This window comes from Ictalurus punctatus, chromosome 21 (genome assembly GCF_001660625.3).
Source record: "Ictalurus punctatus breed USDA103 chromosome 21, Coco_2.0, whole genome shotgun sequence".
Classification (NCBI taxonomy): Eukaryota; Metazoa; Chordata; class Actinopteri; order Siluriformes; family Ictaluridae; genus Ictalurus; species Ictalurus punctatus.
The window spans coordinates 9291286-9318915 of record NC_030436.2 but is presented as its reverse complement, the minus strand read 5'-3'; the positions used below and the strand labels follow the sequence as shown (position 1 = coordinate 9318915).

The following is a 27630-nucleotide window of genomic DNA, read 5'->3' as shown; positions in this document are numbered from 1 at the left end:
TTAGTAGCTGGACAAAAAAGACAAAGAATAGAGAGAGAGAGCGAGTGAGAGAGAGAGAGAGAGAGAGAGAGAGAGAGAGAGAGAGAGAGAGAGAGCTTGAGAGGTCATGATTTGTAATGAATACTCTGGACAGTATGCAGCTTGAAAGCTGGCAAATGTATCTGAATATAATTTTGTATATTATAAGATTGTAAGATTTGAAAATTACAGGTCAAGTTTTTTAGATAACAAAAATTAGATCCCTAAACTCTCAAAAATAAATCTCAGAATTTTACAGATTTTATGTCAATTAGGCCAAAGGTGCAGCTTCCAGGATTCCCAATGAAAAGTCGACACTAAACTAATAGAAATGTATGTTTTACTCAAATATGAAGTTTCTTACAGTGATGTTGAACATTTGATGTCCTAGCATAACTATTTAGGTAACATTCTGGCTATCAAGCTATGTTAATGTTAGCTAGCAGCTAACAGTCAAAGTTAGAATGGTCTCGTGCCGCTGTACCTGAGCAAACTGTTATGAAATTTTATGTCTTTTATGATCGGCCAGACCTACTTCGATCAAAAAGTGCAGGCTATTTGTTGGTACCTTGAATAGTGAAGACTACAGCAAGAGGCAGAGCTTTCTCTTACATGGCCCCACAGCTGTGGAAAAGCCTTCCAATTGCTCATGTCAGCAAATCACTGTATGTGTGAACGTACCTTTTTTACTGACAGGTGACAAGAAGCCAGCCGTCCACATCCTTTCGATCTACTGCTCAAGCTGTATCACAGGGATGTGTACCCCCTTCTGCATGCATGAACTCACAGATGCCCATAGTGCCCAACCACATCCCTGCCAATTTTGCCAAGGATGGCTGCATAGCAGCTACATAACAGCTGTTTCCTCACTAACACCTGATTTACTTCTCTTTAAATGTTAATAAGACAAAAAAAGCAGCTTGTCATGTTACTGAGAAACCAGAAAGTGCAAAGTCATCAGTCCTGAGGACTTTCCCAATGCTGGAAAAGCGCTGACACCAATTTCTGAGATTGACACACATTTTTAATACTATATGTTTATTATTAGTCTTAGATTATGCGGAGTATCTGCCATACAATTCCCTGTGAATTAGTTATCACTATAACAGTACAATATTATAACATCGATTTAAGGGATGAAAAAAAATGTTTTCAGTAGTCATCCCATTTTGGCCTTTGTCAAAGTCACTCAGATCCTTACGCTTGCCCATTTGTCCTCCTTCTAACACATCAAACTCGAGAGCTGACCGTTCATTCACTGCCTAATATATCCCACCCCTTGACAGGTCCCACTATAATGAGATAATGAATGCTATTCACTTTATCTGTCAGTGGTTTTAATGTTATGGCTGATCGTTGTATGTTTATATATAATTTCTCATTGAATTATTGGATATTTGAAACAATTAAAAAAAACTGTTCAATAGATTTGTCATAAGAGATTACACGTTTTAGAGACGTTCAACAGACTTGTCATGATCACAGATGGTGCCTCTCGTCAACTTAATAAAAATGAATTTAGACGCCAACCACTTGTTTGAAAAATGAAGAAGAAAAAAAATTACAGAAAGAGGAGAAAAATACACCCGCGCATGTTCTACATCCACACATGGCTAGCTACAGTCCTTCTCTCTTCCCTATGTGTGTGTGTGTGTGTGTGTGTGTGAGTGTGTGTGTGAGTGTGTATGAGTGTGTGGGTGTGTGTATGCGTGTATGTGAGTGACTGAGAGAGAGAACCAGAGCCAGAAGTCAGATTCTGACAAACAGTGCTGAGTGCGACTGCCAATGAATGTGAGAGTGTGTGTGCATGGGTGTGTGTGTGTGTGTGTATGTGTGTGTGTGTGTGCGTGTGTGTACATGAGTGTGTGTGTGTTTGTGTGTGGAGGCTTGTTCAGTTCGAGGTAAGTCTGCATGTCAGCTCACTTCCTCTTTTTATACATGGATTTTGTAGTCACTTTCGGTTCTGTATTCTCTCCATGTCTCTACTGTTGTTTTATTTTGATGGTTATCACTCTATCATCATCATCATCATCATCATCATCATCATCATCAATCATTCTTACTCTGCATGATCTCTCTCTCTCTTTGTCTCTTTGTGCATCACTTTGTGGTGTCTCCATCATCTACTCGCACTTGCATGAATGACGTCCTGTATTTCCTCCATCACTAAAACAAACGACTGACACAAAAGAGGAACAGGGCCTGAGCAGAAGAGGGTGGCACGCTTGTAATACGCACTCCGAGGTCAGTTAACGGATACCCTAGGTTCATGGACGAAAGCTGGAGCAGCTTTTTAAATAAGTTTTGGTGAGTGGTTTGTCTTTGTCTTATGTTCCTCTTATCCGGACTCAAATTTTGGCAATCTGATGATAAGGAAGTCATTCACATGTGTGGCGGTTTGATGGAAAACAGATAGTATTCAAACTAGAAGAACTGATAGATAAAAGGGAGAATGCTTTAAGTTTCTCTTGATATTAAAACACTGAATTGATGTTTCTGACTGAAGTAATAACGCATTGTGGCTTGACAAGTATTTTAAGTTCACCGATGTCAAGATGTCAGAAATGTTGCTTAACTATCAGCCATGTTACTCAAGGAAGCAATCCATTATTCTTTCATTTGTAATAATATATAATGCAGACTACAATGTTTATGGGTTTTTGGGTTTTTTTTTTTCAATTGAACCTTTTACATTTTTCTGGCTCAGCAAAACAAGCTCTGAAACAAGTGACAAGAGTCAACAACAGAGCTTCAGACTGAGGAAGTAAGACATAAAGGAGTTTACAAAGTTTGTGAAATAAAAAAGATAAGTGTTGTTAGACAATAGATACTTGTTTAAAAAAATCATTTTTGTGCTGGGGTTGTTAACAAAATAATTTCTCCACCCCTAAAGAAACATTATTGATAATATTTGGGTGGTTGTACGTTCTCAGTACAGCCGTGACACTCACATGGTAGTGTGTGTGTGGGTTTGTGGTGCACGTATACAAGTGGATCAGGTATAGCAGTACTACTGAGGTTTAATCACTTACGTAAGGAATAAAAGACTTGCTGTTATAGGAAAACAATGTGATGCAGCGCGATGCACAGCAGAGGTTACTATTATCTCCCTGAAGCCAATTATTTTCCTAAACAACACATCCTGAAGTGTTTTATTCTGCTTGTACCACAGCAATTTTCCAACCATTGCAATTTGAATGAAAGAACAAATGACACATTGTACTTTTTTTTTTATCCATTTATCGTTATGTTCAATGTTGTGGAACATCTGTGAAACAACTGTTATTACTTACGTTATAGCAACGATAAACACTTGTTCCCTCACCAGCCTTTCTCTATTTTTCTCTGGACAAAAGCATAACACAGCTTGTCATGTTACCGAGAAACATGACTGTTCAAAAAAGCCTTAGATATACTTCAATAAATGTTAAGTAAACATCTCCTTAAAGAAAACTTCACTGTATCAAACAATTAGATGTTTTTCTTTGTTAAATAACAGATGTTTTAAAAAATGCGTTTATTATTAGGCTTAGATTATGGTACTTACAGCAATTTTACTAAGTTAGAGTAATTATAATATTATCAGTAGTAAGCTAGGTACTATTTAACTGAATAGTAAACATTATTATTATTATTATTATTATTATTATTATTATTATTATTATTATTATAAACACCGGTGTCTGGAAAGATAGATGCTAAATTGCAAAAACATACTAATGTTTTTTTCACATTCCAGGACATATTAATGAGCCTAGCTCTATATGTAAGTCTCAAAATGAGTCATATTTATACCACACTCTGTACAACCTCCGATGAAATCTCATCTGTATGTTTATGCAGTATGCAAATAGCCAAAATGCTTTTAGTGCAAATGGGTTGTTCTTCTCATTCTCCTCTTCTGGCATTCAGAGATGCTTCTCTGGATCTTAGTTTCAAAACATTCAAATTAGGCGACGCTTCTGGGTTTCTGACACACTGCATAATTAAAGTGGTAAAACTTGTCCGTTCTAGATCGCAGTGTATGTCTGAAAAGTATTTTCTAGGGCAGTATGTCCCAAAACAAATCCTCAGGAACACCATCCGGATCAGATTTTTGCTCTCTTTAAGTGCCGAACACACCAGAATTGGGTGCTCTCGATGGCTTGATATGAACATCAATACATGACGAGATAGTTCACCCGTTGTGTTGTATAACTTGTATTGGTTTTCTTGTATAACTCACCAAATTGGTCAGGGAGATCAGACTTGCCAATAACCATTTTGATACAGGTGTTATAGGAGCACAACTTTAGTATTGAGTTTATTATTTTAAAATTGTTTGAATCTTTTTATCATTTATATTTATTCTGTCTTTGTATATGTTTTTATTTTAATTTCATCTGCATATTTTCATATTTTATTGTATTCAGTCTTTATGTATGTATTTTAAAAAAAGTATTTTACTTTGAGCTACCCCATGTATGAAAAGTGGTCTGTAAATAAATATGATTTATTATTTTAAATTATTAATAATATTTCATTGTCTCTCTTGTAGCTGTTCATAACAAAACTGTTCTATCATGAGGAACATTACCTTTTCTCTGCAATGACAGTTCTGCTGATACACAATATGTCTGTTATTCTTTTGGGAACCGTGTTCACATTAACTGCATTCCTATTCATAAGGGAGGGATACTTTAAACCACTAGAACAGGGGGGCCTAATGAAAAACTGTTTCCTTTTTGCAGGTAATTAGCAGGCTCGGTCTCTGAACATTACGAGGGTGCTGTTACTATGGCAACTGGCAAGCAAGGCTTTGTGAGAGCTACTGAGTCTCAGCATTCGGTCTCCGTACAGAGAGAGAAAGAGACGCACGTTCAGGCCCCACTACCAGCCATGTATATCCAAGCGGTGTCCGGCCTGCCATCCTACCCTCAGGCCCAGCCAGCAGCCGTGCAGGATGCAGCGGTCATTCCTCTGTCCATGCCGATGATGTATGCCAACCAGACTCTGCCCTTTCTGACTCTGCACATAGCCAGTGGGGCAGGTCTCCAGCAGCAGAGGCCAGAACCTCCAGCGTCTTCTTCCAGACAAAAAACTTCGGGGAAGCACGTGTGCCCACATTGTGGAAGGGACTGCCTGAAACCCAGTGTTCTGGAAAAGCACCTACGCTGCCACACCGGTGAGAGACCATATCCTTGCGCCACCTGTGGCATCTCCTTTAAGACACAGAGCAACCTCTACAAACACAAGCGCACCCAGGCCCATGCTCGTCTCTCCAGCGAATCTGGGAAGGGAACCTTCAGCAGCCAGGAGAGCACTGACAGCTCAAAAGATAATTGCTCTAGTTCCTCACTGGAATTACAAAATGAAGATTCAGATGATGCAAAGAGGAAAGATAGTGTTCTTTCCACCGTGGCAACGAGCACAGGCAGTTCAGAAGAGGTCAAGACAGGCTCTGAGACAGAGTGGGCTTTATGTAAAGCTGCAGTGGTTGGAGTTATTGCTTCACCAGCGCATGGGCAACAAGTAATTTCGCATACTATAACCCAGAGGGTACCTCAATTATCATCTGATGCTGCACCAATACAGGCAAAGAGCCCAAATCGAGATGGACGTGCTCCACTGACTCCAAATCGCACTCCTCTTCAGAGGCAGGAGGCACTCTTCCCTAAGTCTCAAAGCCATGACAGCACAGACTCAGGCTTCAGTGAAAGCAACGAACAACACTCGACTGCCAGTCCTGGCACTGCCGTGCACAATTCCAGCATGGAACTGGAAGAGCCTGAAACCTCTGAGAAACTCTCTGATGTTGGCACTGATGACATCAAAAGCAAAGTGTCACTTCAGGAGAAGCAAAATCTAGAGAAACACATCTTGAAGCTGATCTCTGAAAACAGCGTGGTAATGGATGACAAACACCTGGTGAACGTGCGGCCGAGAAAGACGGTGTTGTCAAAACAAGGCAGCATTGATCTTCCCATGCCGTACACTTACAAAGACTCATTCCATTTTGAAATAAGAAGCAGCAAGCACCAAGTATCTGGTTCACAAACGCAAGACAGAAACTGTAGGGCTTTTTACAGCTCTATGCCTACGCAACATTCTACCAGCTTGGAACATGCACCATTGACCCGTAGCAGCTCTCTACCATTTAGCATGGGCATTCAGAACAATGACAGCATGGTTTCGCCCTATCAAGTAGACAACGTTCCGTTGAGCAGGAGGTGTAGTGCAGGACACATCTACCCATTTAAGTCAGTAGATCAACACACACCCAGCCATCGTTCACTGGTCAGACAAGTAGCAGTGGATGGTTTATCTGCAGTGGAAGGATCTCTAATGGAAAGAGGCAGTCTTAGTAGCCTCAGTTCTGATGGAGACTGCACTGACGCGGTGTCAGAGTCGGCTGTCAAACGATGTCGTAGGAAGAAAGCACAAAAGTTTGCCTACAATAAATGGTACATGTATGGAGGTGGGACATTCAAGAAGCTCTACAATATAGAGAAAGACTCTGTATTGAAGAGCAGAAAGTCCACACTTAGCCCCGAGCAATCTGAAAGCCAGGGGATTCAAATAAACCAACAGAAAAATAGCAATTCGATTGCAGCTGCATCTTTGAGCTATACTTCCTGCTCTGCTCCAAGTCTGTCAAATGTTGCTAATGTCCTCACAGCACAGACACCCAGTCAGGTTCTTTCCTCTTATGTACTTGTACAAAATACACCAATGAAACAATCAACTGGGCAACCCCAGCAAAGTCTGACCAAGCAAGCTAATATTCCAAGCTCAGACTTGAGTATGGTGATGAAAGCAATAAAAGGGACAGAAGAAAAAGGCAGATCACCAGAAACACAACGTTCAACTCCAATACCTTCAGAGAGGAAAAAGCAAAAGACAGATGAACATCTTTCAGCCCTTGTTGAAAATACAGAAGCCCTAATAAGGATGCAGCAATGTACAAGCCAACAGGTAAATGCCAACCTATGCCAATCTTTACAATCAGAGTGTGGGGATGTTCCCCAAAAGTCACTGCAAAGGGACAATGGGTTAAGTCTTAATAGGCAAGGCAGTTTCACCAATCTGTCTTCCTCCTCAAATCAGAGACAGGTCCTTTTCAAGAGGCACAGTTCTCCACTTTTTGTAGCCAACATGAGTGGGACATCTGCGTCTCCTTCTGCCTCCTCCAGCATCTCCTCAGATTGTCAAGCCAAGAGCAGCTTTCTTCCCAAGTACCAGCTGAAGATTCCTGTATTTACAGATGGCATGTCAGATTCTTGTCTTGGCAAAGGTTCCTCGATGAATCCGTCTTCACCCAGACAGAATGTTAGTCTGAATCAGCAACCTGCAACAGCTTCACCATCCACACCACAAAACCAGTCAACTATGACTGTTATGTCCCCTGGACAGGAGCAAGATACTTTGTGTATAACAGCCACAACAAAGACAACGTCTACGACATCTGTCGTGTACAGTTGCCAGAATACAAATGCCTACACATCGACCTACACCTCTACGTCAGTTTCATTAGCATCTCCATTAGCATTCACAGGACGAAGTGTCACCATTAGCACAACACATAGCTCGATCTCACCCGATAGTCACTCAGCTACATCAACAAAAAGCAGCCAGGTCTATGCTGGAAATGTGCCATCTCTACAAGACAATCCTGTTACATCTGTAGTAATACCAACACAATTACCTGAAGGTACACTGGCACCGGTACTTCCGAGCTCTACAGAAGGCATTCCTTCGGAGATAAGCAGCACTGAGATCCAGAGATCTCAGGACACTTTTTACATGCAAACAGCAGACCTCCAGATAGTTATGCAACTTATTTCAGATGAGCAGCTTGCGCTGATAGAACCACAGATTGAAACACATGACTATAAAACTACTGGAAGTGGTTGTTTTCTCAACAAAGCTCCAGAAAGATCTGGGACTTACACAACCCAAAGAGGTGTGTCACAGGAAATACATAAACAATGCTCTGGTGATACAGGAACAAAGGTAGCTATCGAACAGGGAAATGTAAACAGGAGTGTGCTCAGCAACATCCCAGACATAACACTCATGTCATTTGGATCAACAGTTACAGAACACATGGCAAAGAGTACAAAAAGTGCTCAAGATGTTTATTTAACAAACACTGGCACTAAAGGAGTCATTTCAAGGTCACCTTCCAAATCAGAGCACGATGTTTCAAATTTACTGGACAGCAGGACATTGGAACAACAGTGTAAATTGTTAAGTTCAACAGCTGAGGACAGTGCGTTGCCAAAAGACCCAGAGACTGTAGGGTGTAGTATTAGTGCAAGATCATATCTTAAACAAAATCCTAGCGAGAAATTGAGCAAACCTTCAGCAGACAAATCCATGGCAAATAGTGAGTCAGAGGTCAGCAAAGGTTTTGCGCATGACCAGATCTTTAGAAACTGTTCAACATCCATAATATGCAGCACTCAGCAAAGTTGTCAAGACACTACAGGCAGCCATGGGACAATTCATAAAGTTTTGGCTTCTACCAACAATGCAGCAACATCCTCTGAGGGCTTTCTTTCAGAAATATCTGAAAGCAGCCCAAACCATCAGTGTGTGCAAACGACTGGTCAACAGCACAAATCACTTCTCTTAACAAAACCTGGAGAAAAACAGACTACTGAAACAAACACATCATGTATCTCTGTGGCATCTTCAGTTCTGGGTCTACCACTGACCCCCATTTCAGTTTCAAACCAAGTTGAACCAATCCAACCCAAATCATGTCAGTCATCAGGCGCCTCCTTAGCCACGGCAAGAGTGATTAGCTCACGGAGTGTATTAGCGTGCCGGGTATGTCAACAACAACCTTTAAACCAGACAGGTGCATGCAGTGGAGACAGGTCAAAGTATGAAGAAAATCAAACCTCCGCTTCAGGTCAATCCGAACAACATTTAGACCAACAAACCCGGTCAAAATCTGAGGAAGTCAAGGTAATCACAACCAGGACTACTCATATGACCAGTGCTCAGTTTGAGTCACATGGGCCAGTATCCAAATGTCTTACAGAGGAAAATATGAAATGTGCATTGGGCCTTGGTGGAATGCATCACATCAATCAGGATTCATTCACAGGTGAGTTCAAAAACTTATTTAGCCATGATTCTGGTGAGAATGTCCATAAACTGGAGCAGATTTTCAGTAGCTGGGAACTGTCAGCATTTAATAATTAGGTATACCACATGGTTTGCGAATTCAATCTCTGAGAAATTAATTAATTCAGAGAAATTCATGTAGATGCAATCAATCAATGAACTACAGAGGAACTATGAAGCCGATATAATATTAATGTCTTCATGTGACTGTTTATTTTGCACCAAGTAAGAGGTCTGTTCTTCTATATAATTAGAACTATATTCTATAAATTATTGGTTATGGAGACCCCAGGGGTCTGTGAAGAATAGCAAGGGGGTATGCATTTTTTTTTTTTACCAAGTTACCGAGGTAGAAATCACAGCCTAGCGTTATAAAAGTTATTATAATTATTAATTTCTTAGCAGCTCAGCAAAAACAATCAGTCTATAAAGAATGACGACTTCAATCTAATAACAATTTGAAAACAAAAAGGTGTTTTGTGGGTGGAAACTACACAAATAAAAAGTTCTAGGACTCCAATAATTATCCGAAACAATTACCACACACTTTGAGTTTTTCTGTGGAAATTGCTGTATTATACATTGAAAGGAACCTCTGGATGCGAAAAGTTTGAGAACTTCTAATAGATTTTGGTCAGAGAAAACATTTTTAAGGACTTTTTAAGGATATAGGAAAGGTGTTCATTGTGGTCATATGCAAATCTTCAAAGCTGGACTACTAAAGGCACAAAAAGACAGAAAACAAAACCGAAAACATCTATAAGACAGGCCAGACCAGTCCCATAACAGATGCCTATCTCTGTCCCCACACCACACACCACTGGATATACATATATATATCCATAACTATAATGATCAGAACGCAAACTAATGCAATGTAAAAGCGGTAAATATTATAGGAAGAAAATACAAAAAAATTCCACAGACATGGGTGCACATGGTCATGGTAATGCTTAGATCAAGGAAAATGCAACATGTTGGTTGCTTCTTCTTCTTCTTCTCTTGTCTAAAACAGCATGTGGTTAACCATATAACTATTTTCAAGCTAATAATGAGTAAGAAGCACATGAAATGTTAGCATGGACCTTTATACAGACAACAAAGATGTAGTTGCATATCTCCACAAGGTGGAGACAACTGACAGTCATTTGCACAAGTTCTTTCCCATTTACCCAATTACAGACAGAACAATTTAGCCCTTGCAATCATGTTTACCATGCACTAAAAATGACCCCCCCCCCCCCCCCCACACACACACACACAAATACAATACAAATCCCAAGTTGAATACAAAGCAGAAATTATTTTTAAAAATCTCAGAAAATCTTTATCTTTTTAACCACTCATATTTGCATTATATTTGTTAAATTTGAGGGGTATCTGCAGAAAATCAGGACAGCTGTACATAATGTACATTTATTGCACAACAGCTCCTACTGTGTACCACAATGAAATTTCCTTTCCACCACTTCCTTGGCCTATGTTATAGAGCGTGGTGGTGGAATTTATAGCCTTTTTTACTCCCATAAGACTACTGACTACTACTGGGTTAATTGGTCACATATATCACTCCAGATTGGTTTATAGTGCATTAGTTTATGTAAGAAATACAACTCTTGCCAAAATATGCCATGAATGTCATGTGACATAATCCTATGACATTAGATTTATTTTTTTGTACTTATTATATTAATTAGCAGACAGTATGTTTGAAATGAATCTTTAACATTATACTGTATGTAAAGAATAAAATAAACGATAATGTGCTTTCATAGGAAAATAATAAACATTGGGGTGGCGTGTTGTTATATGATGCAAAATGTTCATTATTTTCCTATAGAGTTTTCCCCCGATGTTGATTATTTTCCAATGATTATAATATTTTACTTAATAAAGAACGGCATCACATTTTTACCCTATATAGAATTATGGAAAGTTAGTGCCTGTTTTCACTTATGTTATAGCACGTTATAAGCAGTCATTCCAATAACAGCCTTTCTTTTTTCTTAATACCAAAAAAATAAATAAAAAATACAGCTTGACATGTTACTACACACAATAAACTACACGCTCCTCAGTCCTGAAGACTTTCCCATGCAGAAGCGCTGACATTAGAGATTCCTTCCATAAATTCCAAATAAACGTCTCCACATACAACGCTTCAGCATATCAATGATGACATATTTTTCTTTCTTAACCCTCTTATTATGTTATTATGTTTAAAAAATTGCATCCATTATGTTATGGGTCATGACTTCCACAGTTTATACTCACACACACACACACACACACACACACACACACACACACACACACACACACACACACACACACAGAGAGAGACACACAAAACAACAAAACAGCAAAGAACAGTTTAAAACAGTGAACCTTTATTATGGCTTGTCCGAGACAAGCCATAAGTAGACATATTTGCATGTAAGTTCATGACCCTAGATGAGGAAAAGTGAAAAATAGAGATTAACCAGTATTTCGAACACCTCAAATGAGGAAATGGGTCAAATTGACCCATAACATAATAGCAGGGTTAAATGAGAGCACATTAAAAAAAATCTGCTTATTATTAGGCTTATAATATTGTGTGGAGCGTCTGCCACTGTGAATGAGCTGTTTCTTTAGAAGCAATAACATGTTAAAACAAGTACTCATATTAATCTCTGATTTACACCTGGAATTATTGTTATAGAAAATGAACCAACACCTTCTGATCAGACAGAATCGAGAATTCAACAGTGCTGTTGTAAATTTATGTAAGATACATTTATGTAATAGTTATTCCATTCTAATTCATTTGCGGTTTCATTGGGATAACAAATCAAAGCGATTGAAGGAAAGAATTTTACGTTTTTAATATTATTGCCAAAGAATTTCATTGATTATGGAATTAGTTTTAGTTTCAATAAAACATGTTAATTTCAAGTCGAGAACAATTTCAGCGATATTATTTTGCGTTGATTACGATGCTAGCCTTTTGAACTGTTATTCAGATCATTCGTAATCACACTTCTAATGGTAAAGAAATCCATGTACATTGGAACAATAAGGTACAGACTGCATTCAATCAGCACACTTTTAGTAAAGTAGGAATGTCAAGTTGATTTGTTTATTCTCTCCTCCTTTGTAGTCGATAGTTTTTATAGTCTTTAACTTGACACGCTCCTATACTGACCTCTTCCGGATCATTCACAGTCATTCAATATCAGAAACTTGTTTAAGAAAAACATTTAATCCTTTTAAGTCCTAACAGCGTTGACTTGACGTGTGGCAGTTCCGAGGAGATTCCCTTCGCATAGGTCACAGGCCACATGAATTAGTCACAGCAACAAAAATAAGAAAGGTCAAAGGATGATCAGAAGAGCTTAGAATAAACAAAACCTCTCGCTTTTTACTCCTGATAAGCCTGATTAATGAAAACATTCTTCACAATGATCATTCTTATTGCTCTTTTTAGTTACTCTAAATCTGTGAGAAGTTTTTATTTCTGCACCAGCCTCCTCCATAGCCTTTTAACTAACCTCCTTTAATTAAGTTTGATCTATTAGATATTATCAAGAAGTGGACAGAGGCTCCAGCATGGAGGTCTCAAATGAGCACTGGCCTTAGGGTTGGGAGGGGGCTTTTTTTTGTCTCCATTACAAATGACCGACCTGACCCAAGCCTCTACTTAGCGCACAGAGGCACGTGCAAGAGTTCAGCCAAAGCAATCATGAACTGGACGATCTGAGCAGATAATAATTCATATATCTGCACGGCTGAAATCTGGAATCTGATTGGTCAGAAAGGTGTGGTTTCAATTGTAATTCAAATCAAGGGTTTATATTAATGTATGCATCCTAACTCATTACCACGCATTCACAGGGACTTGTATGGACGATGCTCCAAATAAACATCTTTCTTTAATTAATGAAAGTATGTAAACACTGGAAACATGCTGTGGTAAAAAGGGCATAAAACACTTTGGGTGGAAAGCATATCACACCACCCTGCCCACCCGTTTTTCATTCCTTTTCAGCAGCATGATGCAAATTGTTGTGTTTTTGTTTGTTTGTTTTTTTGTTTGTTTTTTTACCATTTGTCATGTTAATGTAAATTATTATACTTTGCTTTATCATATTTTCTGTGTGTAGAAGATGTTAAAATCTTCTTTAAGGAAACATTAAGACAACAAAAGTGTCCATCTCTACTGTTAATCATTTCTTTTTTTCAGTAGCCAGCCTTCTCTGTCTGTGTAGTACATTTTGCTCTTGGATGAAGGAGGTGATAAAAAAGATACACCTCAACATGCCTTGGCTCTAGCTAAGTGAAAGCATTTGAGTTGATGGAATTCAATCTTTGGAGCTTACACACTGATACCTCAGGGAACCTGCGAAGCAAGCAGAGGCCAAACTTTGGCTACAGAACTCTGAGAGATTTGAAACAACTGGAATTAATTTATTCTCTCATTAGGGCCTCCAGTCAGCTGTTCTTCCCAAAGCTTCAACTTCCAGTGGGGGGCTGGGACAGGGAGACGGAAGTGGATCCCCCTGGAACCTACGAGCAGAGGAGGAGATAGAACAGAATGGATGGGGACATGGGACACAAACAGGTCATGGACACAACAGGAGGAGGATACCATGGAAAACAAAAGAGAGGTGAGTGAAAAGAGAGAGGAACTCCTGTAGAGTCGACAACTTAACTATAAAAGTTACGTCAATGACTTCTTGGCACAAGTAGATTATTAAAATGACCTGAATGTAGTTCACACCTTCGAGGCTGTCAGATTTGTCTTGAGTAGAAAGTGCCCAAGATGTTGTTTTTTTCCTATAGCATTAGGGATGATACTGTTCATTAATTAGCAGAGTCACGTTTATGTATTTCATTTTTCCCCACAAATGGTATTCCATTTTTTAAAATGTATTTACAACCCAAAAGAAAATATGCTCCTCGCTAAAGTCAATATCGCATGAGAAAAATCTACTTAAGTAGTAAGCATAATTATCGGCGTAATTCTGTAATTACAGTATATCTGAGGTCTGAATACCATTGTGCACAATTTTTGGTATTAACTCCTTAATATGCACCACTCAAAGGGTTTGAGGTTCAAATCTCACCTCTGCCCTGTGTGTATGGAGTTTACACGTTTTCCCTATACTTCAGGGGGTTCCTCCAGGTACTCCGGTTTCCTCTCCCGGTCCAAAGACATGCATTGTCGGCAGATGGTCATTTCCGAATTGTCTGTAGTGTGTGAACGTCTGTGTGAATGGGTGTGTGATTGTGCCCTGCAATGGGTTACTTGCAATGTGTTACTTGCCCTGCAATGGTTTTAATGCAAAGCATTAAAACCATTACAAATTCTACGAAGGTTTCTATTCTTGTTGTTGTTTTCAGCAGGGGAATATTAAGCCTATTTTGATTATTTTGCTAATTTATAGAAATAAATGCTCAAAATATGCTAAATAAATTGGCAATTGAGAATTTCAAAATTGTTAAAAAAAACCCACTTGCTAGCAAACTGGTTTAACTACACAAGATAATTGTTAGCTTAACATTAGCTAGTCTGCAAACTTGGCTACTGGATTTAATGTTAGCTAGCCAGTTAATGGGTTTGAATTACAAAACATAACAGAATGCCATAATGTTAGCTAACTGGCTAGAAATTGGTTGCAATTACTTATACTGTAAAGTTAGGTAGTCAAGCAGCTGCTACTCATAGAGTTGCTGGAAATGTAACTAAATCCAAAGCGGCCTAACTTTAGCACAGTTATATGTTTAGGTAGCTTAGTTAGCGCTGCCAAGTTGGTGTGTGTTTAAAGGTGTAAATGGCAGGCAAGGTTTGTTACGGACCCAGTGACAAAGTGCTCCTCTTTTTAGACTATTTACTCTATAAAGTGAATAATATCACATTTTGAGATTTGCTGACATTCTTCAATCTGTGTTTTGTGTTTTCACATATCTGTGTTTCAAGCAGGAGGCAAAATGCACTAAAAGCTATCACATAGCAGTGAAACCACATCCGGACCTATCCGCATCCCAACACATGACTAATGCCAACGTGGCATCGCCTGGGCTTGTTTCCATCAGCACTACACCGGCAATCTGTGGAGTAACCAACCCTTCACATGAAAGCAAGTGTCTCCCCAACAAAGATCATGTTAGAGAAAACAGTCCCAGTGCTAATGTGGCTCCAAAACAAACTGACCAAAGTAATGCAAAAGTGAAGGAGCACAGTCCTCTTGGAAGTTGTGAAAGGCTTACGGCATTATCCAGAGGACCGGGTGATGTGAGGCATCTCTTGGCTCATCCTCTTTTGGTGAATGCCATTCAGAAGGAGGTCCAAAAAGAGACACAAAGCAAAAACTCTGCACGGCAACTGACTCATTCAACAATATCACAAGCGCAAAGGCCATTGCCTGAGCGAGAAACAGATGGAACAGCACAAATCAGTGTGCTGAACGAACCCTGCGTGACATTGCCTTGCAACACGGTACACTGCCAGATAATAAAAACAACACCAGCATACACACATCTTTCATGTTCAAAGCAGACTAACAACTCTTGCATACATCCAAATCGAACATGCACATCCAGCATGCCCAGTAACCCTACAGAGCCTAATGCTTCACACAGCTACATGGAGGAGGAGGAGGAGGAGGAGGAGGAGGAGGAGAGGTCCAGCAGCAGTGACGATGAGGGAAAACTAGTTATTGAACTTGAGTGAAACCATATGCTGATGAGACTATAGTGGCAAAACATATTAACAAACTACAACCATGACAGGAAAACCAAAAATACAAAAGCATTCACTCAAAACAGAAACGGAAGGTCCTTATTGAGTGTCACATGCTCGACGCTGATTGGCTACACTGCACGACAGTATGAGATACAACAGAAGATGGAGAGCCGGAGGATGTTTAGAGTATGAGGAAATATGCCCCTAATTGAAATTACTCTGTGGTGATGCAAACTCTAGCTCTAGGGTCCCCAGTTCTACATTGAGCTTGGGTTATAGTCTGTATAGACTTTTGCATGTTCTCCTTATGCCTGCATGGGTTTACTCTGTGTTCTCCAGTTTCCTTCCACCTCCAAAAAACATGTATGTAGATTGGCTATCCTAAATTGCCCCTAGATGTGAATGTGAGTGTACATGGTGCCCTGCAATAGCCTGGCATCCCATCTCAGGTGTATTCCCACCATGGGCACGTTTACACTTCCAGTTTAGGCTACACCCACTTTGGGTTTAAATCCAAATACCGATACAAATCTCAGACAGATTGCAATACTAAAGGACCTTCTCTTTCTGTTTTTAGATTTTGTGTTTCTGAATGTGCTGTTGTCCATTTTTGGTTTGTTAATGTATTTTGCACCTACAGGCCATGCTTTATACCAGTGAAACATCTGGCTACATTTTTATCCAAGCTAACACCAAACTTTTACAATGCTGAACATGATGTGCAGCAAACACAAAGGAATGCACTTACCAAACTTACAAGACATGATTAAAATATTCACACAGAAAACAGGGAGTGAATGCATAAAGCTGCATTCTCACAGTCAGTGGAGTTCTACAGGGTTTGGTGATAACCACAGTGAGGATTTCAGGCATAAGGAGATTTAACAGACAAGAGGTTCAGCCTTTGAAACTGCCATAACTGTAAACACAATGAGTCGTTATTGCCATCTTTTCCCGTCGTTCTGCTTCGTTTATCAGGCTGCTGTTAAATGTCAGTCATTTCTAAGCAAATGTTTGACTGATAAGTGTAAACGCTTTACCTCTTGTCATTTAACTAATAAAATTACAAACTGTTGAAAGACCACTTCAGATATGTTGTTAATTAAACTGCTATTCTCATACTATATTAGATGAACTTGGTCAGTAAAGGTGTACTAATACTTTTACTTAGTTTAGCTAAAGCCTTGGGAGACCAGATAGAGCTTCATCATTCATCTACAATTCATGGTGACCTTGGTGGAGTGCCTTTTAGAAAGTGTCGTTCATCATCATCTAGACACAAAGGCAATGGGGAGCTATCTCTACTGTCATCTCATCTGCTGCAAATAGAGTTACTTAAATACATGCCAAAAGGAAAGGACAAAGGAACAAACGAACTGAGCTTCTTTCAAAAACATGCCTTGAAAAAAAACAGCAACATTTTTTGAACCCACACACAGGAAATATAAGTATACCATATGGCCAAAAATATGTGGACACCCGACAATCAAACCAATAGGTTGTTCTTCCCCAAACTGTTGCCACAATGTTGAAAAAACACAATTATATAGGATGCCTTTGTACACTGTAGCACTGTAACAATTTCGCTTCACAAGAACTAAAAGGCCCAAACCTGTTCCAGCATGACAATGCACTTGTGCACACAGCGAGCTTCATGAAGACATGGTTTGCCAAGTTTGGAGTGGAAGAACTCCAAGAAGTGTCCTGCACAGAGCCCTGACCTCAACCCCACTGAACACTTTTGAGATGAATGAGAACACTGACTGCACTTGTGGCTGAATGAACACAAATCCCCACAACCATGCTCCAAAATCTAGTGGAAAGCCTTCCCAGAAGAGTGGAGGTTATTATAACAGCAAAGGCAGAATAAATCTGGAACTGGATTTTCATCTAACACATATCGGTGTGATGGTCAGGTGGCCATATATTTTTGGCCATATAGTGCCATATAGTATATGGTGGTGTGGTGATTTATGTATCAAAATATAAAATGGCTTGTTAAAATGGCTACTTAATTTTAGGTTTTTACTGCAGCTGGACGAGTGTTGTGTCTGCACCACAAATTCAGGTCCTAATGTCACTTTAAACAAAGGTCAAGGTTGAAGTCAAAGTTTGCAACAACAGGCAACCTGATCTCATGAGAATATCATATGAACTCAAACAAACACTGGTGGTGTGGTGATTTTATATGAATGCAGCACCATATTCAACTGTTAATACAATTTGACACTAGCTGCCAACACGTGTGAGACAATCTCTACAATGTAGAACCTTAAAACAGAAACACAAGGAACAATTTTTCAAAGAGTGGGGATTCACTGGGGATTTTAAAAAATATGTGATTTGTTTTTAGCTAAGATGACTTCAACATTTATTCATTTGACCATTTATTCATTTGACTGATCCAAAGAACTCTTAAAGAACCTTTTTTTTAAAAAATTATTTAAATGTTGTTATACTCTTAGGGGGAAAAATTGTCCCTCAAAAGCTATTTGGATGTTACTGGTTCTAGCTTTCCAAAGGGCTTCTATTTCATTTTTTTTTAAAGATAAAAAAAAAAACTCATACCTTTTTATCTTTTGCACAAAGTAAGCCTTCACACTAGAAGATTCATTTGATTATTAGATGTATTCATTTGACCAAGGCATTTATCCAAAGCACCTTCCAAAGTTGCCAGAACCTAATCCATAGAATTAAAAGATTTAAATCTACAACTCTTAATGGTTCTTCAATTTGTAAACAACAGTGTGAAAAAGACGAATTTTCATTTCCATGGTGAGTCCGGGTGTAACCCGTAAGGGACTCTAAAAGCTCGTAATTATCCAAAGAACCCATGAGGAACCAATTTTGTAAGAGTGTATGAGCGTAACTTAATTTTCAATTTTCTGGTTTCTTGCACACAACTTTGAGCATCTTGTCTGAATTTCCAGTCTCATCTGAAACCATTTAAAAAGTCTTTTTAGAGATTAGATATACCATTACTAAAGATGGGCAATGGTCATAAAAATTCTGACCATAAAATCCTTTAACAGCTTAGAAAATAACATCAAACATATGCAAAAAGCAGCAAAACTGTTTTAAACTCTCTCTCTCTCTCTCTCTCTCTCTCTCTCTCTCTCTCTATATATATATATATATATATATATATATATATATATATATATATATATATATATATATATATATATATATGTGTGTGTGTGTGTGTGTGTGTGTGTGTGTGTATGTATATATGTGTATGTATATATGTACATACATATGTAAGTATGTACACACACACACACACACACACACACACACACACACACACACATATATATATATATATATATATATATATATATATATATATATATATATATATATATATTCTGATAAAATAGTGTTTTATATGGATAAATCAGTATTGACAGGCTGGATTGAAACCGAGTCAAGGATGCTGAGCATAACATAATATTACATTTAAGCATTCCATCCAAGTTATTAATGTAGGGGCAAGCTTATGAAGAGGGTTAAAATATAGTCTATGAATAACAAGGACTGACATCCACTGCAAGAAATATAAGTAAAGAATAAAACTAAGCTGTGATGTGAAGCCAGGGCAAGGTGGGCTCAGGAATAAAAAGAGGGGTGTCTTCATGAGATTTATGGACGGATCATCAGGCTTGATGTTCCCTTTCTTTTGTATTGTACTGCATTGGTTTGTTGACATGCCAGCGCATCTGCAGGCCACGTGACAAGTTTAAGGTTGAATCTTTTTTGGCTGTGCTGTGAGACGAACCCCTAAGCCACACATGTGCTTTTTTATTTGATTAACTGTAAAAATATTTACTGCTCTTTCTTCTGAAGCTCCTGAACTCTCTAACTGCACTCATACCACAGGGTTGTTGAATTTTTGAATTTTGGATTCTTATTTGTCTATATGAACAGTAGTGCAGCTGCAAATCATAGGTTCATATTAATGCGCTTGTTTGAATACTTTATCGTTTAGGTAGTGACAGCTCATTTACAGAGGTTTTCGGTTTACGGAGATTTACAAGTGGATTTAAAACCTCGTCAATATCGTGATATTGTGAAGCTTTACAGAGGGAGACATTTATTTAGCATTTTTGGAAAGAGTCTCCAGTGTTAGCACTTTGAAATAGTCTGTGACGCAGAAAAGTCTTCAGGATAGAGGAGTTTATGCTTTCCATTTTCTCTGTAACATGACAAGCTGCATTTTTTTTCTTTTTAACCCTTGAGGGAGAAAAGAGAGACTAATGATGGAACTGTATATAGCTCCTGCAATGTACATGAAAACAGAAACTACCTTGTTTCAAGGACATTGTACAGCATTAAATGTATCTATAAAGGGATAAATAATATTATGATTTTGAACTCAATTAAAAATTTCAATCATTGGCAAATGATTAAATGCCATGGTAAAAGTAAAATAAAAAATTTCAGCATGTGTGCTTATAGAAAAATAATTAGCTTCGGGGTAGTACCAGTAATCTTGCTTCTTTGCATTGGGCTGCATGCACCACCTCATCATTCATAATTTTCCTATTACAGCACACTTCCAAATCCCATTTGATTGATTCCTTAATAGATAACATATCAGTATTTACTCATAACTGGCAGTGAAATATGAATAACATTAATTAAAGTTAAACCGAAACATCTGCACACAAATTTTAAATTGGGGTAAAACTGGGATTTCTGAGGTGAAAGGTCTTCTTTCATGCCAACAATGTTAGAACAGTGCTGCTGAATTTACGTGTTATTATAAAGTTCTCCAAATGAACTTATGGAAACATTGCTCTTAATGTCCTAATAGCTGGATGTAAATGACCACTGCCGGCAGGCCTGACATTAAGCTATCCATTTTCCTTGTCTGCCAGTTTTGGTAAGATCCCAAAGCTTTGCACTGTACTTAAAGAGACTTTAATTGTCACAGGTAATATTTGGCTAATATTAATATTACTCACCCATTTTGATTTACTGTTACTAATTACAAAACAGTTATTTCAAATTTCTACAGTTGAGTACAATGCACCTCATCTTGCACATATTGAACTATGAATGCTGATTAACTAACAAAATGTGTATCCTTCACGTGTGAACGCAGAACCCCTCACACTTATCCACATCTGCAGTGTGACTGATGCATTTGTAAGCCATTAGTGTTTGTGATTTGGAATTTGGTGGTTCAAAGAGAAATGGTGAAAAACAAAGCAGGTGAACGCTATTATACAGGCATTTGTTTTCATCACATTGTTTTGTTTTTATGTGTTTTCATCCCGTCAGTTTTCCTAAGCCAAATAAAATCATTTTGATAAGAAACAGGGTCCTCTTCTGAATCTGGAATTTCGTTTGTGCTCGATAAAGTAAATCACCGTCTGTCCAAAGCAGAGACTCCACACAACCCCAAAAAAATATATTATTTTCAGTTCGCAGGATCTTTATTGTTATCTTTTGTTTGACGTCAAAACAATTCAGCCTAGGTTGTTGAACACAAAAGTTGTTGTATACAGTACAAACAAGTATAAATATAATCTGAAATGTAAGGAAGGGATATTTTGCGACAGACATCCGTGGTCTGGAGTCCAAGAGAACAAAACTGGCTGTGCTCTCTCGGTGGGATGGAAGGGCATATTCCTTCTCCGCTGTCAATCATAGCAACACTATGTATGTGAGCTCATTTTTGTGGAAGAGGACAGATACCAGCTGACCTATGCCATATGGAACCAGTGGCACTGAGCATGCATTAACAGTGCCAGAGGGACTTGCTACAACCTTAGTCACTGAAAAGGCCTGTATGTTTTTGGTTACGTTTTTGGTTAAGGAAAAGTGTCCACTCCTATGGACACTGGAGGAGGTGTGACAGACTGTAATGCCACAGCAGGTCAACATCTACCTGTGTAATCAACACAGCATGAGTAGCAGTTCGATGCTACAGTAAATGGGAATGTCAAAAGTCTCAGAGGAAGCACTGTTAGCCTTCCCTGATTGGTAGCTGTCATGTGAAAGGGGAGAGCTCTAGCTAGTGAGTAAGAATTGGCAAATAACAAAATTGGAAGAGAATGGGGTTCAAATAAAACCACCATCTGAGGAAATATCTTTTGGAAGAATGGATTCCAGTACAGTTCCAAAGATATTTAGACTCTATGCCAATGTGTTTGAGGTGTATTAACACACTTTATATCAGTTTTAATTGTAATTTTTATTGCATGATTTAGGAAATATACGTATATATCAAGGGATTCTGAGTTCTGAACCACTGTACCAGCTCCTCAAACAGCAATTATACAAACACTTATATTAAATGCTACTGAATAACAATATGTCTACTTCAAATGCCTAGTACACCAGAACTTTCCTATATTATTCCTTGCATGTCTATCCATATAAGGACATGCAAGGTAAAAAAATAAATATTTGTTGAATTGTGGACAGTTCATCCTATGATCCCAATAATAAATGTTCAGATATTGCTTAATTCCTGCTCCTATGTTGAAAAAAGAAAAAGAAGCCAAGTCATACAAGCAGGAGTCAAACCCAGCAAATCTTCCCAGGAGCCTGCTGCCAACATAGAGCTTGTAAAGGTTTTAGGGATGCACGTTTTGTGCACCTTCTGCAAAGTTCAAGAAAATATTGACTAGACGTACAGACGAGTGCAAAGGTTTGCCAACAAAGCACTTAATTCAAGGTAGGGTTTTACAGATATTCCTTCATTATTAAAAAGAACAAAAGAATTGGATACAATATTGCACATGTAATATTTTAAGTGAACAAATCAAAATAGAATCAATAATATGTCAACAAGGGAGTGTGTTAATAGAGATAAATGGTGTAGATTTAGAGTTAGTTGTTGTAATTTTTAGTCTATAATTACATAAATGAATTTTTTTTTTCAAAATAAAGAAACTGTCAAATAGAGGTACATAAAAAATTTCATTCACTAAGGAAAAAAGAGAATGCAAACTTCGAGCCAAACTGACCCATCGAGGAATGGACTCAACAAGACCTCTGAAGGTGTGCAGTGGTATCTGGAACCAAGATGTTAGCAGCAGATCCTTTAAGTCCTGTAAGTTGTGAGGTGGGGCCTCCATGAATCGGACTTCTTTGTCCAGAACATCCCACAGATGCTCGATCAGATTGAGATCTGACGAATCTGGAGGTCAAGTCAACACTTTAAACTCTTTGTCTTGTTCTTCAAACCATTCCTGAACAATTTTTGCAGTGTGGCAGAGAGCATTATCCTGCTGAAAGAGGCCACTGCCATTAGGGAATACTGTTGCCATGAAGGGGGTGAACTTGGTTTGCAACGTTTAGGTAGGTGGATGTGTCAAAGTAACATCCACATGAATGCCAGAACCCACGGTTTCCCAGCAGAACCTTGCCCAGAGCCTCACACTTCCTCTGCTGGCTTGTCTTCTTCCCATAGTGCATCCTGTTGTCATCTGTTCCTCAGATAAGCGACGCACATGCAACCAACTGTCCACATAATGTAAAAGAAAACATGATTCATCAGACCAGCCCACCGTCTTCCATTGCTCCATGGTCCAGTTCTGATGCTCATGTGACCAATGTAAGCGCTTTTAGCAGTGGACTGGGAACCAGCATGACTGGTCTGTGGCTACACAGCCACATACGCAGCAATCTGTGATGCACTGTGTGTTCTGATACCTTTCTATCAGAGCCAGCGTTAACTTTTCCAGCAATTTCAGCAGAGACTTGGGCGCTCATGACCTTGTCACCGGTTCACTGGTTGTTCTTCCTTGGACCGCTGTTGGTAGGTACTAACCACTGCATACTGGGAATACCCCACAAGACCTGCCATTTTGGAGATGCTCTGACCCCGTCGTCTCGCCATCATCATTTTGCTCAGATCCTTATTCTTGCCCATTTTTCCTGCTTCCAACACATCAAGACTGTTCCCTTACTGCCTAATCTATCTATCTATCTATCTATCTATCTATCTAAAACATTATACCAAAAAGCCCAACAAGGTCAAAAGTTACCAAAGTACTAAAGCTAAGCATAATTAATTCCACACCAAACATCCAGCAAATGTAATACAAGCAGGTTTCTGATTTCCACTGTCAGTCATGTAGCATGTGTTTTTGTTTTCCCCCCAGCTGCGGTTACGGACAGACAGACACCTGGGATTATCTCAGGCAGTCTGCTGCTACCGACATGACTGCCAATTCAAGATTCCTGCTGTCCGCTCCCGTTCGACACAGCAGGAGACCTCTGGGAGTTGGGGGGGGGGGATGCATTCCAGGGGCACGAACAGGAAAAACACAGGTCTGAGAATTATATGGTCCAAACCGCACCAAGATAGCCATCAGCAGGCCATCCAAACCCCAATGGTCTGGGTGATTATGTAGGGCAGCAGTGCTATTTCATTTAAACACAGAACACTTTTCTTTGTAATTTCATCATTTATGAATCAGCACTCATTGGCTCCTTTACTCCATCTTGAGGTCACTGTGTTAGCAGAGTGTTTCTGGTTTTGTCTGTCAGCTCCTTTCTGTCTCATCTGTCTTAATGAGCTATAGAAATTCAAGATCATGAGTGTACTGATTTCACGATAAAAAATTTTTAGTAACACTTTCTATGAAGCCCATATTGATTAATCATTATAACTGTGCTGATAATTCTTTGTAATTTCGTAATGATTCCTTGTAAGAATTTTTAAACCCTAATATACCATAACTCTGCTGAATGAAATCACAGCCCTCGCAGTGGCTACAACTGTAACATAAATCACACATCTAGCAGTAGCAGTTAAATCTGTGTTGCTGCTCTTCCTATCATTATTAATATTATTATTAATAGTAGTAGTAGTAGTAGTAGTAGTAGTAGTAGTAGTAGTAGAACTACCTCATGGCACATTTTCACTCGTTCCTCCTCACAATATTGCACACTTGCACAATATCTAAGTGCCTTGATTACATTTTTTTCTTTTTGTAAAGAGACAAGCTCCCTCCCCTCCTTAATAAATTTCAAGTAATAGACTCTCTTTTTTTTTGCACATTATTGTATTTATTTTTATCTGTGTTTTTTTTGTTGTTGTTGACCATAATTTTACCACTTTACTCATGCTATAATTTTCCTCTGGATCAATAAAGTTTCTATCTATCTATCTATCTATCTATCTATCTATCTATCTAGCTATCTATCTATCTATCTAGCTAGCTATCTATCTAGCTAGCTAGCTATCCTAATGCGTTCATTCTAATACATTATCATTTCTATAGTAACAACTCATTCACAGGGACTTGTACGGCCGACCTTCCATATAATTTAAGCCTAATAATAAACGTATTAAGAAATTGTGTTGTTCTTCGACAAAGAAAAATGTGTAATCTTTCATATTTTTAAGTTTTCTGTAATAAGACATTTATTTAACATTTATGGAAGGAGTCGAGTGGCCGAGAAGTGCCAAACAAATCAGAAATCTGAAAACAAAACAACAAATTATAAACAAAATAACAAGTCAGAAAACTCAAGCACAAGTCAGACAACATGGAGAAGGTAGGTATAGTTAGGAACCATTACCAATTTACAAATAACTATAAGTACAGTTTTAATCATTTATGAATATGCACCTCATAGAAAGTGCTAATGAAATTTCTTACAGATTAGTCATTTCTAAAAACTCATGAGTACTAAACAGAAAATAATAGATGGGGTTGAGGAGAAGAAAAAGATTAGGGTCTCAGAGGTGATGTAAAGTCCAGGTGGAGTTTGTCTTCAAGGATCCAGTCAGGAGCTGTCTAACAATAAGTGATGGAAAGCCACGTCCACCCCATAATTGGATCAGACCCATCTAGCTAAAATTGGCCTCAGGGGAGAAGGGCGTGAGACCTTGTCAGCGAGTGCTGAGGAGTCATCTTACAGCAAACAAATGCCTCAAAGAGACTGGTTATTATCCTTTTCCATCCTTGGGTGAGGGTCTCTGTCCATTATCTCTCCCTGCAAGACTGAAAAGTTACAATATGGTCCGAGTAAGAAGCTGCATTGCTGCATATAGTTAAAGGGTCACCACACATTGGGAAAACACTCAGCATTACCTCCTAGGGAGCAATAAGCAGCGGGCCATATATCACTGTGACGGTTCACAAGCAAAGTGTCATTCACGGTGGTCACATGAAGGGTTCTAGGTTTCATCGGGCCTCTGCGGTTGTTTGCCTTCCTGCTACAGTGAGAATCTGAACTGAACCATATATAGTCTTAGCTCAAAGGCAAGATCTTCATCTCAGGAAGTCCTTTCCTGAACATCTCCTGGCTTGGAGGGATAACCTCAACATAAAAGTAAATGCATGACAGAGCTATATAACTATAAAGATATAGATACTCCTGGTAGCTTAGTTTCATGAAGTTGTGATTATGTCGGGAATTTCATTCAATTCTGAATACAAAATGCATATCATTAATTGTAAAGTGACATTTTTCACTGTTGACCTACTTCTGCTCAAACTGTTCGCACACAAAGTTAAAATGATTTTAAAAAACACATTAAGTGTTTCATTTGACACGTTGACAATTAATGATATTTGACACTTTATTCTCAGTGTATTTAATCATTGTTTGCCCTTTTTTCTCTTTCAGCAGAAAATTTTCAGAGGCCATATCCCTAATAAATAGTTACCTGATTTTAACTATATACTTAAATTAATGTTAGCTAAATTGAAAAGACATTCAAGCAGGAAAATCGAGTCAAGACGAGTGCACTGGCCAAGAAGATTAGTAATGCAAGATGGGGGAAGGGGGCGGGACTTCCAGGGCTGTCAGTTAATATTGGAGGACTCAAAACACCTGCAAACTTTTCATTCATTCCAGATTCCTATGTCGATTGGAAGAAATGAGCACTGGCACTGGATACTCCTTCATAAATGACAAATAATCTCCTCCCTGTAAACGTCACCATATCAACAATTACACAATTTCATCCTTGTGCCATATTCTTGATCTAAAACGCTGAAGATGATGTTACAAAACAATGCAGATAATGTGAAATCCTGTCGAATGTTTTGAATTAATGATTTTTAGTCATACATTATTTTCCCTCTCTCTCTCTCTCTCTCTCTCTCTCTCTCTCTCTCTCTCTCTCTCTCTATCTGTCTAACTCCTTAAAGAATTACTCATTTTACTGTTGCTCCATTATGGCAATAATTCAGTGTAACTGTAGATAATGACCATGGCAGGCCCACCAGTGATTTCAATAACATACCCCATGTTCACATGCTTAAGGATGTGTCTCATATTTCGCTATACAGGCTATTAAAATTCCCATTCATTGTGCACTGAGAAATGGTCTGCCTACAAAAATGTGCATTATGGTGCCAAAAAAGTGGAAGCTTAAAAAAAAAAAGTCAAACTATAGTCTGTGTGTGGTCATTAGCCGTGTGTTGAAAGGTCTCAAGATAACAGCACCTGATATTTCTTACATACACAGATTAAACTGAAACAGAGCTTCCATTCTTCTCCAGAAAGTATAACTCATCAAAGCAACGTGTTACTGTTTTTTTTTCAAGCATCTAAAATTGAAGGGTAAAAGTACTATACCCTGAGATACACCAGAAAATAAAAGAACACAATAATTAAACAAGTTTTATGGGAGACACAGGAATACACACATAATAAATACAAATAGCATTGGTTAGTTAATCTGCTCATATGCTGTACATGGGTTATTGTTCTCTTTCCTACAATTACTTCCATCCATCCATTTTCAATATGCTTATCCTACACAGGGAGCCTGGAGCATCTCCCAG

The 27630-nt window shown here is 38.6% G+C and overlaps 1 protein-coding gene and 1 long non-coding RNA gene across 6 annotated transcripts in view; one reads left to right on the top strand and one right to left on the bottom strand.

Annotated features, from left to right (window-relative positions):
- Positions 1–1426: 1426 nt before the first annotated feature.
- znf831 (zinc finger protein 831) lies at positions 1427–16951 on the top strand. 2 transcript variants are annotated; one of them, XM_017450851.3, is made up of 5 exons: positions 1427–1919; positions 2210–2325; positions 4749–9115; positions 13600–13784; positions 15098–16951. In XM_017450851.3, exons 3-5 carry the CDS (start codon positions 4795–4797, stop codon positions 15848–15850), a joined length of 5259 nt encoding a protein of 1752 aa, XP_017306340.2. In that variant the 5' UTR covers positions 1427–1919; positions 2210–2325; positions 4749–4794; the 3' UTR covers positions 15851–16951. The 2 variants fall into 2 exon arrangements, with proteins under 2 accessions (XP_017306340.2, XP_017306341.2); XM_017450852.3 differs by lacking the exon at positions 1427–1919 and having other exon boundaries at positions 1931–2325; positions 15101–16951.
- Positions 11618–27630, bottom strand: part of LOC108255140 (uncharacterized) — a 25707-nt gene continuing 9694 nt past the window's right edge. The window contains exons 4-5 of one of the 4 annotated variants that reach the window (XR_008393169.1): positions 25927–26155; positions 25008–25836 (exon numbers count right to left, since the gene is read on the bottom strand). This is a non-coding gene — a long non-coding RNA (uncharacterized LOC108255140). Of the gene's footprint in view, positions 13684–13878; positions 13954–25007; positions 26156–27630 lie in introns of those variants that run through there. The other 3 variants (XR_001810030.3, XR_006980744.2, XR_008393168.1) reach the window with 3 other exon arrangements.